At 40.5% G+C, this 16,983-nt stretch overlaps 1 protein-coding gene across 1 annotated transcript in view; it reads left to right on the plus strand.

Annotated features, from left to right (window-relative positions):
- Positions 1-249: 249 nt before the first annotated feature.
- pld5 (phospholipase D family member 5) overlaps positions 250-16,983 on the plus strand; it is a gene marked incomplete at its 5' end in the record, with an annotated part of 52,155 nt that continues 35,421 nt past the window's right edge. Inside the window, one exon of the mRNA XM_079841101.1 lies at positions 250-411. Within this exon, the coding sequence (XP_079697227.1) occupies positions 250-411 (162 nt within the window). The remainder of the gene's footprint in view (positions 412-16,983) is intronic.

Consider the following 16,983-nt stretch of genomic DNA (forward strand, 5'->3'; position numbering starts at 1 on the left):
TTAGTCACTGTGCCCACTCAGAGTTTGCCAGCCCCTCCCAGCAGGACAGGGAGACCCCTATTTGCCAGTGTGTGGCTGAAATCCAAAGAAATCGGGCTCTCTGCAAGACACGGCTCAGTCTAGCGCAGACTCCAATAGTGCTTGTTGCTGGGACTGGCTTAGAGGCTTTCCCTCACTGAACCGTGACAGGCTTCCTGTGGGTGAACATCTCTTGGAGATAAAGTATTGGATACTTGGTGAGTTGGAACAATGCAAGATAGGAGGTTTGTTTCCGAGGGTCCAGGGCTGAAGCCTCCGCCCGAAACAGGGTTCTTCTCTGCACCTCTTGCCCGGCCGTGCATCTTCAGTGGCGTCCAGCAGCAGGACTACTCCGCCATGATCTGGCTCAAAAGAAGGGATAGAATGGAACGGGTAAGGCTGACCTTTAACGACTGACTGCTGATATTGACAGTAACTGCTGACCGCTGCCCTTTTCCCCCTCAGCACAGAAACCATCCACCTGTAACCATGAAGGCACAGCACACACTGTCCTGAACAGGGTGGCGTGGGCAGGTGTGTGTGTCCGTGTGCATGTTTTTTGACTAACAATATACAAGTGCAATTCATACTGTTTTAATGATACCTACAGCATTTGAGGCTAAATGTCACAAGCAGTTAAGTATCTTATTGAAGATGAGCTGAGAGAACACGTCAATGTTATGATGCAGCCTGTAACATAAGTGATCAATCTCACTGGACTCTCTCTCTCAAGAACATTTGGTTCATATACATTTATCAATTTCAAGACTGGCTCATTTTCACTCTATAGAGAGTCTACCTGTCCGAAACAAAAATATATTGCAGTATATTGGAAAATATCATGTAATACATTAGGCAATATATTCCCATTTATGGAATTTCATATTTATATTTTCCAAAATATTGCAATATATTGAAAGTAGCAATCATTTGCATATTTTGCAATATACTGCAATATATTACATGACTATATAATATATTGTATATATGTACCATCAATATATTATTCCATGTATTTCCAATAAATAATAAATTGGAAAATAATATATTATAATATATTTCAAGTAATATATTGGTAAATATATTTCCTTTCGTAAGGGTAGTGAGATTGATCTATACAATCAGTATGTATATATACTGTATATATAAGGTGAAAATTAACATATTTAGAAATGATTTTAACATGCATATCGATCCATACATATAATTTGAATGTGTAATAATTGCACATTTATTGTTTAGTTCTAGACAACTCAAATTAGAAAATACAGGTCAAAAGAAATGGATCTGAAAGATAAAATCATGAAATATGATCATGGCAATTCAGATTGAATGATTCCACTCCTGACCTATAGGCTAATGAAGAATAATGAAAATGTGTAACCTAACTCATGGAATTATAAATAACAAATATGTGTTGTATACATTCTAAAATTAATCCATACTTATACCCACAAACATGCAAAACAATATGCCATCTATGATCATCTTCTTTTACAGTTTTTCTCAGTTGCTTTGGTACATTTCTCAGATCAGAATTGAAATTCTCAAAATTACCTGTTCAATCTTCACATCATTGTGCCACTTGTGCACATCAAAAAATCAGTTTCTCTTTTCTTTGAACAAGTTGCAAATGCTTTGGTACATCCATGCAAATGATTATGTACAATTCTCTGCTGTTTCCTACATTATCAATTGCTTATGTCATGTTGATCAAAATGTATTATGATGGGTCTCTGTTGAATAGTCTCACCCCCCACAACATTTAGGCATTAGTTCAAATCATCTTTACATGCAAAATAGTTGAACAAGTTGTCATAATATGTCAAGCATATTTCTATACATTTCCATTAGACTTTTTTCTAAAGATATTGGTTGTGATGGGGATGAGAATTTGTGGCCCAACAGACAGGGACGTCAGGAGGTGTAGCAAGACTGCACTGCAATTCCTACAGCACTGCATGTACCGTTTTCCCTAAGGAGACTGTCCTATATTTACATTTCTACTTGTGTTGTCTTATCTTTTCTGTATCGCAATGACATGGTCTATCAACAAATTACAGTACAAACAGTAAAAGCGTAAATGTGAATCTTGTCCAGTCTCTTGCAATCAAACTCCCACATACACTAAGGTGTAACCTACAATTTACAATAATTGTCATCAAAACTTTCGCCATAGTTTACATCAGAACATCCCTCTAGAGGACACTGTTATATTGACAACATGACTAAGCAATTTGTCTTATCCGTACACAATGACACAAGAACTTGTCATTCTGATGGCACTGACATGTTCATTGACACAGATATTTACTTTTGAGAGATGAACTAAGGATTTTGAGCAAGAGACTGCTTTTGCAGGTAATCCATGGTGTTTTGCTATTTGTGCGAATTGTTTTGAGAAATGCACGTACTGTTTTGCAAATGTCGAGGATGATTCGAGAAATGTACCAACGTGACTGAGAAAAACTGTAAGTAAAAACTATATTTTTTTGTGCTACAATTGAATGAATAGAAAGCTTTTCTGACATTATTGACTACTGTTCAAAAGTTTGGGGTCAGTAAGATTTTTTTTTAAAGAACTTAATACTTTTATTTAGCAAGGATGCATTAAACTGATCAAAAGTGACAGTAAAGGCATTTACATTGTAAAGCTTTCTATTGCAGATAAATGCTGGTGTTTTGAGCTTTACATTCATCAAAGAATCCTGAAAAAAATGTGCACAACTGTTTCTACATTGATAATAATAATACATGTTTCTTGAGCAGCAAATTAGCATATTAGAATGATTTCTGAAGGATCATGTGACACTGAAGACTGGAGTAATGATGCTGAAAAGGCAGCTTTACCATTACAGGAATAAATTACATTTTAAAATATATTTAAATAGAAATTGTGAAAAAAAAAAAATTCACAATATTATTGTTTTTGATGTATTTTGGATCAAATAAATGCAGCCTTGGTGATCAGAAGAGTCTTCATTTGACTCTTCTGATCACCAAGATCTTAATTTGAATATGCAACACACACACACACACACACACACACACACACACACACACACACACACACACACACACACACACACACACACACACACACACACACACACACACACACACACACACACATATATATATATATATAAAAATCATCAATAATTTTTTACTTTTGAATTTAGGGTGAAATGTGGCCTGAACATGTTTTTGTGAGACTGACATATATCTGGATGCTGCTCCCAGCCTGCAGAAAGCCAGCCTTTCTTCATGTTCTCTGTTAACTGTGTACTGCAGCAGGTAGTCTAGTCTCATTTAGCTTGCTGGGTCTCTCTCTATCACTCTATGTCTTTCTCTTTCTTGGTGAAACGAGCCGCTCGGGAGTTGCAGGGTCTGCCTTCCCCGATAAGAATTGATTACCTTCTCTGCTCTGCCACTGTCCCTGTGTTTCTCTCATATAATTATAAATCATGCTACGTGCCAAATCTTTGACTTCTCCTTCAACCTTAAAACCCAGTTACATAACCAGGCCATTATACCTGTGAATTTAGCACCTGTGCATGTTGTAAAAGTGTAGTGCTCGATCAAAGCAGGGGTTTCATTCCTGGCTCTATAGATCTGCCAGTTTAAATGAGCTCTGTTTAGCCTTAGGGTTCAGACTGAAGTCTTTGAGATAGCTTTGTTTTCAGTATTCTGATCAGGAGCTACATCTTGTCCTTACACAGCCTGATCACACACACACACACACACACACACACACACCTCTTTTAGATGCCTGCATGTCTTGTACAAATGTGTGCAGTGTTTAATATTTAAAGGAAGCATGCATTAGCAATAAGTTACGAGAAGTCATCTGTTACAGTGATTTTACTAAAGGTTTTCATGAAATGGTGCAACATGAAATAGCTGTGTAATAAATGCAACAATTAATAATAATGATGGTAGATTACTTACAAATGGTAGTCAGTTGGTAGCAAATTACATTTCTATTTTGACAGAGAGAAAGACAGACATACAGACAGATAGACAGACAGACAGACAGAGAGACAGATAAACCGACAGAGAGACAGACTGACAGATATACCGACAGACATATAGACAGACAGATGTAGCGACTGTCAATGAGACAGACAGACAGGCAGGCAGGCAGATATACCGACAGACAGAGAGACAGACAGACAGATGTACCGACAGACAGAGTGACAGACAGACAGATATACCGACAGACAGAGAGACAGACAGACAGATATACCGACAGACAGATGTACCGACAGATAGAGATACCGACAGACAGAGAGAAAGGCAGACAGATGTACCGACAGACATAGAGACAGATATACCGACAGACAGAGAGACAGACAGACAGATATACCGACAGACAGAGAGACAGACAGATAGATATACCCACAGACAGAGAGACAGACAGAGACAGACAGACAGACAGACAGATATACAGACAGATGGATATACCGACAGAGAGATAGACAGACAGATATACCTACAGACAGAGAGACAGACAGACAGATGTACCGACAGATAGATATATCGACAGACAGATACATCGACAGACAGACAGACAGATGTAACGACAGACAGATGTACTGACAGACAGAGAGACAGATAGAGAGACAGACAGAGAGACTGACAGATATACCGACAGACAGAGAGACAGACAGACAGATGTACCGACAGACAGATATACAGAGAGACTGACAGATATACCTACAGACAGAGAGACAGACAGACAGACAGATGTACCAACAGACAGATATACAGAGAGAGACAGACAGATGTACAGACAGACAGAGAGACAGACATAGAGACAGACAGAGACACAGACAGACAGAGAGACAGACAAAGAGACAGAGTCAAGTCAAGTCAAGTCAACTTTATTTATATAGCGCTTTTAACAATGCAGATTGTTTCAAAGCAGCTTCACAGTGTTAAACAGGAAAATAATGCAACTGAATTTTTATTCAGCCGTATAGCCGTTCTGGAGAAAACGGTGATGTCATCAGTTCATTTCAATTATCATACAGTGACAATGTGGGCTTTAGATCAGTAATTAGATCAGTAATTTAGTTTATATGGTTAATTTTGTTTACTAATTAGATTTACTTGGATATTTAGTTGAAAAATGTAGTGTCCCCAACTGAGCAAGCCAAGCCAGAGGCGACAGTGGCAAAGAAACCAAAACCCCATCAGGTGACCTAATGGAGAAAAATAAACCTTGGGAGAAACCAGGCTCAGTCGGGGTGCCAGTTCTCCTCCGGCCAATTAACAAACAGCGTATGATTATTATTCTGGCAACTTTACAGGACAGAGGTCATAATAGATCAGAATATTCGAAAGATCGGAGGCAACATGTCGGAGACAGAGAAACAGACAGACAGACAGACAGACAGACAGACCGACCAACAAAGAGACAGACAGACAGACAGACTAACCGACCGACAGAGAGACAGACAGACAGACAGAGAGAGATATAGATAGCCAGAGAAATAGACAGACAGACCGACAGATAGATAGATAGATGAAACATTAGTGATTCATGTAAGCCAAATATCTTCCTTTGTATGGTAAAAAGCAATCTTATAAGCAAAATCATGTTCCAGTAAGAAAGAAAAAGAAAAGAATAGATCTTCCAGTCTGAGATGCAATAAATGTACTTGCTTGCCCTCTCCAAATGACCCAAGAAAAGGTTCCAGCTGTTTTTTTATATATAAAAATAATGAGACCTTGTTCAGCTGGGCCTGTTTTTTCAATACAGGCACAGTGATTTTATGAGTCTCTCATGTGGAACCCTCCCATTTATATCATTTTTTACTCATTCTAGATCTTCCTGTGCTACTTATTGGGTGAATTCTCCCCTTTTATCAAAGTCAGCCTGACTGTGTGCTGTTTGCCGGGGTTTAAAGTGTGATATCCTGCAGACAGAAGCACAGCATACACACTAAACACTGATGTGACCCTCAGTATGTGTGACGCCCACACACATTCACTGACCTTAAAGCACACAGATGCACAGCGGGGATGAATGAGTCAGGAATATGAACCGGAGTGTTTCTGACACCAAGAAATGGCCCTTGTGAAAATCACAGTTAATGTCCATATTGATTAATAATACATGGAAGCATGTGTTGTTATAGTCCGATCGGGTTTCTGAACACGGTGTATCATGCAGTGGGTGCTCTCATCTCACAGTGGACAGGGAGGTCAGTCACTGGAGCAGGTAGAACGTCCTAATGAGTCTTATGGGAGAAAGACTGTCTCCGTTCTGTCCCCTAATGATGCTCTTCTGCCAGAGGGTTTGCTGTGGATTATATACTTCTGCTCCAATCCTTTGTCCTGGAAAAGGATGCTGAGAATGTGACCTGCCTGGATTTTGACAGCTGCTCTCACTTCGAATGATGGAGTTATTTTAAAAATGGTCTCTGTTGAGGAAACTAGGTAATAGTGTGATAGTGGTTAAAGTTCAGGGCTGCTAATTGGATTGTTGCTTAATGCGAGGTTACTTAAGGTGGACTTTCCCTGTAATCAGGCCCAGACAGACCCTATACATTATTTCAGAATTTTCTGTGCTGATTTTTTGGGGGTTGAAAATCAGCAAAATTCTGTTGTATGGATGTAAGATGAAAGTATAAGTGAATTAGAAAAAAAACCCCAATCTGAACACTGATCTCATTTTATGATTTTGAAGTTCCTGCTTCTTGCAAATTTGCTAATTATTGTAAATTATTTATTTATAGCTGCTACGCTGCTGCTAATTTTGATTATTGCTGTTGTTGTAGATCATTGTTGCTGCAGAGCAAGCACAGGAGCTTGCCACTGCAAATACATACGCCGATATGCTACTCTGAGCATGTAAGACATAGTGCTGCTGCACAAATAGCATATATCAATTACCCATAGCAGATCTATACAGGTGGAGCTGGGTAAGGTGGAGGGTTTTATACGAACTCTGAAAGCACTCTGCAAACTTTTATAGTGAATGGTAACCAGCCATTTAAATGTTGAGCAGCAAGCTCATTGGCTGCAGTTGCGACATGAACCAATCAGCTTGTGCCAAGTAGTTAATGCTGTAAATATCATCAGCTTGCGTTAAGGACCCATCAGCCTGCGCCATCTAGAGTCAGGGGGCCACCTCTCTGGACTAGAGACAGGAAGAAGAGTCCTTAATGGATTAGAGACATGAAGCAGAGTCCTCTCAAGACTCTGGTCACGTGCTGGACTCTGGTCAGTGGCTGGAACCATCTCTGGACGCTGGTCAGTGGCAGGAACGATCTCTGGAAGCTGGTCAGTGGCAGGAGCCATCTCTGAATGCTGGTCAGTGGCAGGACAGGAGCCATCTCTGGACGCTGGTCAGTGGAGGGAGCCATCTCTGGACGCTGGTCAGTGGCTGGCCACGGCAGGGCAAGGCGTCTGGGTGGCACGCACAGAGCAAGACGCCTAGGCGGCGCGGGCAGGGCAAGGCGCCTGGGTAGCGCCTCGGGGCTGACAGCGGGATCAGAAACAGTCTCCGGACTAGGAATCACTGCCGTCGGGTCCTCCTGAACCACCAAACTCGAGACCACCAACGTTGTGTCCTCATGGACCACCGGTCTTGAGACCACCAAGGTCATGTCCTCCGAGACCACTGCAGTCAGCTCCTCTGGGACCACCAGACCTGAGATCACCAGACCTGGGACCACCAGACTTGGGACCACCGGATTCGGGACAACCGGACCTGGGACCACCGAAGTCGGATCCTCCTCAGCGGAGGTGTCTGACGAAGTGGGCCTGTTCTTCCTCCTCCTTCTCCGTTTCCGGGTCATCGGAGGGCTGGGGCTTCCACTGACTGTAGATGGCAGGGAACAGTCAGTGGGCGGGGACTCTGCTAGCCATGGATGTTCTGGCTCACCAAGATGGTAGATGTGGTGGACAAAGTCCCAGAATCCCAAATGCCCCAGCTTCTCCATCTCCCCCGGACTGAGAGGTATATCCAAACAGATATGTAATACCTCCTTAATTTCCGCCTCCGTGTAGACCATGCGATCGGCCTCTATGAGGAAACTGCAGGCAAAGTCCCTCATGTCAGCTCCCTGCTGACAGATGTAACGTGAGTTAACATATCTGACGAGCCGCAGATAGTTGGAGGGTTCAGTGGGGGGAGATGGAAAAAGGAAGATACCCATCCTTAGCGGAGTCCTCTAAATGGCTGGTTCGTTCTGTCAGGGTGCGGTACCAATGAAGAGGGAGCGAGGACTCAAGTGCAAAGAAATTGGTATTTATTGAATATGAAATAAAAATAAACACAAAACAAAACCCACGAGTAGGAAAATCAAACATATCAAAGACAAACTACCAGGGTCGGGAACAAGGAGCATGAAAACAGGAGACATACCAATGACAACGAATCAGCACAGGAATGAAGACACAATGAGATTAAATAGGGGACGAACAAGGCTGGTAATGGTGAAGAACAGGTGGGGCAAATAAACCAATAATCAGATAACAAGAGGGGTGGGGTCAAGACAAAAGACAGGAGCGCACATGACACAGAAAATAACAAAAACACAACATGTGCTAAACAAGACAAGACAGACATGTGACAGTTATGCGTGATGGACGGCTCTGACTTTATTGTAGTATTTGTGTTTTAACAGTGTTTTCAAAGCACAAATTACCTTCTTCTTCTTCTTGCAAGTAAGTATGAGATTCATCATGCTTTGAGAACTGCTGCTACTACAGGCAGCACATCTCTCCAAACCATACTTACTGCATTTTATAAGCCAGAAACAACTACATACAGTGAAAGGGGTTGCATGTGTAAAAGTGAATTTAGTTTTTAACCTGTCTTCCACAATATTCAAATGCTTTCAAATTGTCTTTAGGCTATTTGGGGGCTCTTAGAAAATATTGATATATTTGATTAATTGTATTTAATTCAATTAATTTGATTACAATTTTGTAGATTTTCAGAAATGTGTGAATGTTTCTGTGCTAGGTTCTTAACTGTTAGAGAAAGTATTTAATACAGAGCCGAGTCCTAAAATACGTTTTCGCCCTGGCCATAAGATTCCTCTGTCAGGAAGAACAGTCAAGTTTCTCTTATATATTACATCTTGTCTGAGCCACCTCTCCCTGGAGAAATGACTCACCTAGTATTGTCTGGGCCATCAGCCTCCTTTTTTTTCTTTCTCTCTTTCTCTCTCTCTCTTGTTTTCATTCAATATATTTAATTGCTCTAACATTTTCCCACAAGTATTTAATCAACGCAGGACTCAGTTATAAAATATACAAACAAATTCTGAAGACATTGAGTGCTATGTGCAAAACGCTTCACCAGAATACTAAAGCTCATTGGTAGTTGTCAAGCTTGTGCTATGCAGTTGCTACGGTGTTCTGGATGGTTTCTAGGAAGTTGCTAAGTGGTTGTTTAATGTTCCAAGTAAAGTAAGTCATAGTGCCCTATCATACTGTGCATCCGGAAAATATTCACAGCGCTTAATTTTTTTGCCACATTTTGTAATGCTACTACAGCCTTATTCCAAAATTGAATAAATTCATTATTTTCCTCAAAATTCTACAAACAAAACCACATAAGGAAGTTTGAAATCTTCAATTTCACATAAGTATTCACAGCCTTTGCTCAATACTTTGTTAAAGCACCTTTAACACAATTACAGCCTCTTTTTGAGTCTTGGCACACCAATTTTTTGGCATTTTGTCCCATTCTTCTTTGTAGGACCTCTCAAGCTCCACCAGGTTGGATGGGGAGCCTCGGTGCACAGCCATTTTCAGATCTCTCCAGAGATGTTCAATCGGGTTAAAGTCTGGGCTCTGGCTGGGCCACTCAAAGACATTCACAGAGTTGTCATGAAGCCACTCCTTTGTTGCCTTGGCTGTGTGCTTAGGGTTGTTGTCCTGTTGGAAGATGAACATTTGCCCCAGTCTGAGGTCCAGAGTGCTCTGGAGCAGGTTTTCATCAAGGATGTCTCTCTACATTTCTGCATTCATCTTTCCCTCAATTTCCCTCCTGACTAGTCTCCCACTTCCTACCGCTGAAAAACATCCCCACAGCATGATGCTGCCACCACCATGCTTCACTGTAGGGATGTATTGACCAGGTGATGAGTGGTGCCTGGTTTCCTCCAGACATGTTCCAAGCTTCTTCCATTTACGGATGAAGGAGGCCACTGTGCTCAGTGGGACCTTCAATGCTGCAGAAATTTTTCTGTACCCTTCCCCAGATCTGTGCCGAGATACAATCCTGTCTCGGAGGTCTACAGACAATTCCTTGGACTTCATGGCTTGGTTTGTGACTCCAATCAAGTTATAGAAACATCTCAAGGATGATCCGTGGAAACTGGATGCACCTGAGCTCAATTTTGAGTGTCATGGCAAAGGCTGTAAATGCTTATGTACATTCGTTTTTTTATTTTTAATACATTTGCAAAGATACTTTTATATTAAAAGTATTTTGAGGTAAACAATGAATTCAATCTATTTTGGAATAAGGCTGTAACATAACAAAATGTGGAAAAAGTGAAGAGTGTGAATACTTTCCGGATGTACTGTACACCCGGCGTAATGCGACGCAAGGCGCGACGCAAGTGTTTTTTTGCTAGTTTCAGCCCAACGCAGATATAATTTTCATGTCCAGCACCACGTTGTATAAATAGCAAATGCATACGCACCCATCTGTTCGCCCATGGGCGTGCCGGTCTGAAAACGACTGCGCCATTGACCAATAAAAACCTGGTTTAAAGTCATTAGCACTGTATTTTTTGTGTTATTTAAAGGGCACATCCTTTTATTTTAATATTTAAAAATGTTTGTGTGCTGCTGTGCGTCCCTGTGTGTGTAATAAGCAGAGTGTGTGCATACACTGCATACACTCTGCTTATTACACACACAGGGACGCACAGCAGCACAGAAACATTTTTAGATATTAATATATAAGGATTCCTTTCTGGAGAATCGTTCAATCTTTCCGCTTGCAAATTCCGCCATGCAAGTGCATAAATAGCACATGATGTGTTCCCTAGTAACACTAAGTACCCTCTTAAAAATAAAGGAAGAACCAGACATAGAAGAACAATTTTGGGGATCCCCAAAGAACCTTTCAGTGAGCAGTTCTTAAAAGAACCATTTTTTCATAGTAAGAACATTTTAATAATCTAAAGATTCATCTTGTGGAATGAAAATCTTCCATGGATGTTAAAAAATTTCTTTATGGAGCCATATATACCAATTAAGAACCTTCATTTTTAAGAGTGTATGAGCTATGGTAATAGAGATGCAAACACTCTCCCTTTCTTCTTTTGCACCCCATCAGCAGCACTCAACACTTCTACAAAATGCCTTACTCTACCCATTAAAATTCACTTTTTGAATAATAACAGACACTGTACTTCTATGCTCTACCGTATGTAAGTACAGCTGCTGCAATGATGGAGTGCTTGGTGTTTTGAGGTAAGGGGCTCAGCTGTAACTAATGGACGTCACGCTGACATTGACCTCTATTCCGACTGATGGGTATATGGCAGGTTCATTCCCATTTAGTTTCGCTCTCTTTTCCATCACTGAAAAGTTATGTAACGGATGTCCCAAAACACATAAATCTCCTGTCTAACGTCCTTCCAGTTCTCCTCAATGTATCACTACTGTAAGTGTGATCAAGTCTTGTAGTCTGCCAACATCTTGTTTATTCAGATGGCTTTTGCTGACTCTAAAGTGGTCAAGAAAGAGAATTGCTTTTAAATACGCTTACTCCACAAACTCTGTAATCACAGGACTGAGAAGAGTACGCAGTCTTGTTAATCAATGATACAAATCCCAGTGAAGGAGGTCATCTGTATCTCATGAGCAAAGGCAGTAATTAATAGAGCATAAGTGAGGTGAGATTCAGCAGGAGTCTCCCGCTGTAAGAAGCATATGCTTCATCCCATTGCTATAGTGTGCCAGGAACATTTGCGGAGTGATTCCTGAGAAAACTTCAAGTGCTTGCTCTTTTTGCATCCTGCATCACGTGAGCCGACCAACTAGCCTATTGAAAAATCCATCAGAACCCAGCATGAATTCCATGTTGACCCAGGCTGGTTTGTGCTGGTTAGAACTGGTATAGTATTGGTTGCTGTAGCTGTGGACCAGCATAGTCATGCTTTTCTCCAACAAAACTGGTTTAGTACTACAATTATGTATAATTATACTGATTATATCTTCATCATGGCACCAAGTGAACATTTTGTCTTAAAAGTTGATGTGTTAGAAGCAGAAAAAATGAGTTTGATAAGGGCCAAATTGTGATGGCTAAACATTCCCAGTCTGCAGTGGTAAGTATCTATCAAAAGTGGTCCAAGGAAGGAACAGTGGTGAATTGGCGAACAAGGTCATGGGCGGCCAAGGCTCATTGATGTGAAATGTTTCTCTTCTCTCTGCTTTAGAACCATTTGAAATTATATAGAGGAATAATAACCAACTAAGCCAACTTTTTCCAGCAGTGAACTTAAGTGGGTTTTTTTACACACAGTAAAAAGCTCTAAGACAGGGCACTTCATGAACTCCTGTGCAAATATTAATCCGTAATTAGTCACACTATTGTAACAACAACCACCACCCAAGCACCCAGCAATAAAAATATTCAGTGCAACACACACAGTAACGTTGACACTAGCAACTCGTCGATTCTTGTGCTTGATTTTAGTGTGGCAGGCGCGTTAGCAGGGCGTAAGCAGCGCATATTTTTTTAGGCGCCCATGTTAACAGATTAGAGCATTCACATCGCACGCAGAGGCGGCACGGCAGCTCATCGCAGGAGCAGGAGCAGCAGTGCCGCGATCGTTTCGGCGCCGAGTCTATTTTTGCCGCGCTGCTCACGCTGATTTAAAGCCACAGTGGATTGTTCTTGATCAAAACTGACCAGATTAACATGGAAAATAACAAATTTCACCATGAAATCATGTAGATAAATCAAAGCACGAGACAGACGGGGCTCGGAGGAGAAGACCGGAAAATGTGACATAATGTACAATATTTGTCTGTATTTGCAATATCTGCGCGAGACAAACGCTGCCAGTGTGAATCCACAATGGGGGCGCGGGCTCCCGCTCTCCATACCCACCGCTCCTGCCCTGCTAACGCGTGCGGTGTGAAGCCGGCGTCAGAATCCGAAATGTGCCCAGATGTCCGCTTTCCAAGCTTTGGGTGCGTTTTTAATTACCCGTCTATCGCGGTCATCTCCCTCCGCCTCAGCCATCTTGATTGTTGTTGTTATGACCCTGGAAGTAATTGAAACTTCACAACTTTATTGTCCAACTCAAGGCCAGAAAATAAACGGTGACATAATCGATTATGGCACTTTGCCGCATCGATGCTGAATCGTGCATGCCCCGCATTGCGATGCATCGCGGAATCGATTATTGTTGACACCACTAATATATATATATATATATACACTCACCTAAAGGATTATTAGGAACACCTGTTCAATTTCTCATTAATTCAATTATCTAATCAACCATTCACATGGCAGTTGCTTCAATGCATTTAGGGGTGTGGTCCTTGTCAAGACAATCCTCCTGAACTCCAAACTGAATGTCAGAATGGGAAAGAAAGGTGATTTAAGCAATTTTGAGCGTGGCATGGTTGTTGGTGCCAGACGGGCCGGTCTGAGTATTTCACAATCTGCTCAGTTACTGGGATTTTCACGCACAACCATATCTAGGGTTTACAAAGAATGGTGTGAAAAGGGAAAAACATCCAGTATGCAGCAGTCCTGTGGGTGAAAATGCCTTGTTGATGCTAGAGGTCAGAGGAGAATGGGCCGACTGATTCAAGCTGATAGAAGAGCAACTTTGACTGAAATAACCACTCGTTACATCTGAGGTATGCAGCAAAGCATTTGTGAAGCCACAACATGCACAACCTTGAGGCGAATGGGCTACAAAAGCAGAAGACCCCACCGGGTACCACTCATCTCCACTACAATTAGGAAAAAGCAGCTACAATTTGCACGAGCTCACCAAAATTGGACAGTTGAAGACTGGAAAAATATTGCCTGGTCTGATGAGTTCCGATTTCTGTTGAGACATTCAGATGGTAGAGTCAGAATTTGGCATAAACAAAATGAGAACATGGATCCATCATGCCTTGTTACCACTGTGCAGGCTGCTGGTGGTGGTGTAATGGTGTGGGGGATGTTTTCTTGGCAAACTTTAGGCCCCTTAGTGCCAATTGGGCATCGTTTAAATGCCACGGCCTACCTGAGCATTGTTTCTGACCATGTCCATCCCTTTATGACCACCATGTACCCATCCTCTGATGGCTACTTCCAGCAGGATAATGCACCATGCCACAAAGCTCGAATCATTTCAAATTGGTTTCTTGAACATGACAATGAGTTCACTGTACTAAAATGGCCCCCACAGCAGTCACCAGATCTCAACCCAATAGAGCATCTTTGGGATGTGGTGGAACGGGAGCTTCGTGCCCTGGATGTGCATCCCACAAATCTCCATCAACTGCAAGATGCTATCCAATCAATATGGGCCAACATTTCTAAAGAATGCTTTCAGCACCTTGTTGAATCAATGCCACGTAGAATTAAGGCAGTTCTGAAGGCGAAAGGGGGTCAAACACAGTATTAGTATGGTGTTCCTAATAATCCTTTAGGTGAGTGTATATATATATATATATATATATATATATATATATATATATATATATATATATATATATATATATATATATATATATATATATATATATATATATATATATATATATATATATATATATATATATATATATATATATATATAGTGATCAGTGGGTCCGAATGGGATATTTGTTTTTAATGACCTTACAAGTTCGATCAAACCGCCAAAAATATATAAAACATTTTTTTATTTATTTTTAAATATGAAGGAAGAACAAAACACTAAACTTGATTAAGGTATTAATCTGACAAAATGATTTGGTAAAAAAGGCAAACTACAGCTTTTATTTTACTACGCAAAAAAAGAAGGAAAGAAAGAAAAGAAAAAGCATAAAGCAAAAACTAATTAAAATGGCAAAAGCACATAAGCAATTATACTAAAATTAGAATAAATAAAATAAAAGCTAACTCAAAGTATTAATAAATACTATAATAATATATAGATAATAATAAAATAACATCCTGTAAAATGTTTTCTGTTAAAATGAGACCATTTTTTAAATAGAGTAAGAGTATAGATTATTGTGGATAACATAGTTACAAATAGATAATTTGATCTCCTGTTAAAATCATTGACTTTTGATCTCAGCAAATCTGAGCACAGTTTGAGACATTGTTGAGATCTCTTCTGAAAGTAAAGCAAATGTGCTGAAGTGTTTTCAGATCAGGGGGAAACCAAAGCAATTTGTTCTAATTTTCTATTTCTAAGAAACAGTTGCATACCATTGAATCTCAGTTTCATTTGATAGATTAGTTCACAAGCTTTCCAGGCAGATTTAATGATCCAGAATTAGACACAAATGAGACATTACAGCATGAGTATAGAGCTATAAAATGAAAGTAGACTCAGGATAATTGGTCTTTGATGAGAAATATTTGACTTTTGATTCCAGACGTTTGTGTTTTGGCAAATCTAAGCACAGTTTGAGAACATTTTTGCAGGCTTGTGAGATCGCCGGGATCTTTTTTCTCAGGAGAAGCAGTAGACTCAAGCAAAAGTCTCCATTTGCTTTCCATTTTATGTCATTTGGTGTCTGAGAGAAGACGGATATTAAAGAGATCTCCTGGGGTTTTTCTTTTCTAAGGGAAGGTTATTCAGATTCTCAGATTGCCTTAGTTGCATACCGGTGACTCTAATAAACAACTTACTTGATAGATTTGTTCACGAGCCGACCAGCCAGATGTAACGAAGCTGAATTATTTATAGGGAACGTGTCAAGCTCATTTATGCTTGCGCTGAACTTTCCCTCTGTCGTACCAGAAGGAAAAGAGACAATACCTTAGAGATGCTTGGAGTTAGAAGGTTGCGTTTTAAAGCATGTCTTTTTTTCTTCTTTTTTTCTTGTCTTTCTTCTGCTGATGCCAAATACATTTGCACTCTGCCAGGAGAGTTGCTTCACAGGGCAGGTGAGAAAGATGCAGAGGGGAGGGGGATTGTTCTGTGTTAGCCCAGCATTGGATGTTTCGAGAGAGGGAGTGGACCGTGTCTTTCTCTCTCCTCCTCTCTCTCTCTCTTTCTCTGTCTCCATCACTATGGAGTTAAGGCGAGGAAACCACACAGCCAGTGGAATCATGCATGGGCTCAGGGTGCTAAAACAAAAGGCACACAATCTATCACCCAATATATCATTCCGTGGACCTGCACTTCCATTACAGTGATGAGCGTAAGAGAGAGGCTGAGCGGGATACGTTACCAAGGAGACTACAATGATGAAATGCACTAGCGTCTCGTTTTCCATGTTTCCTGAAGTCTGAAGGAACTTAATTGCTGTTATGCCAGGCTCTGGCACTCAGGAGAACATCATGAAGGTGAGGGTTAACTTTCTCTTAAGGCTCTTAAAACCCTGTCAGAATTTTCCAGCAGAAAGTGTCTGCGTTTATATTGAAATTAAATGATATTTTGCTCAGCTCTCCCTGAAAGAAGAGGGTGTAACAATATATGTATCATGAATAATATCATTCTGTATTGTGTATAGTTCAACCAAAATGAGAAGAAAAAAAAATCTAGTTTACAGAGTTTTAGTGTCAGTACTACATTAAACTATTATATATATAGTGTTGAGTATAATATATAATAAAGCAATGGGGGATAGTTCTGGGTCCTGATAATGCCAAATGTCTTATGTTACCAATAAAAAAGTGGCATACATTATTTGGTATATCAGTGACAGGGTGCAAAAATATTAGTCAAAAAATTCTGTATTTTCAGCTTCAGAATCATGCATTTTTATTCTGGTGTCAACATTGTCCTGTGCATTGGGTTACCA

Source organism: Gobio gobio, assembly GCF_949357685.1.
Source record: "Gobio gobio genome assembly, chromosome: 17".
NCBI classification, from domain to species: domain Eukaryota; kingdom Metazoa; phylum Chordata; class Actinopteri; order Cypriniformes; family Gobionidae; genus Gobio; species Gobio gobio.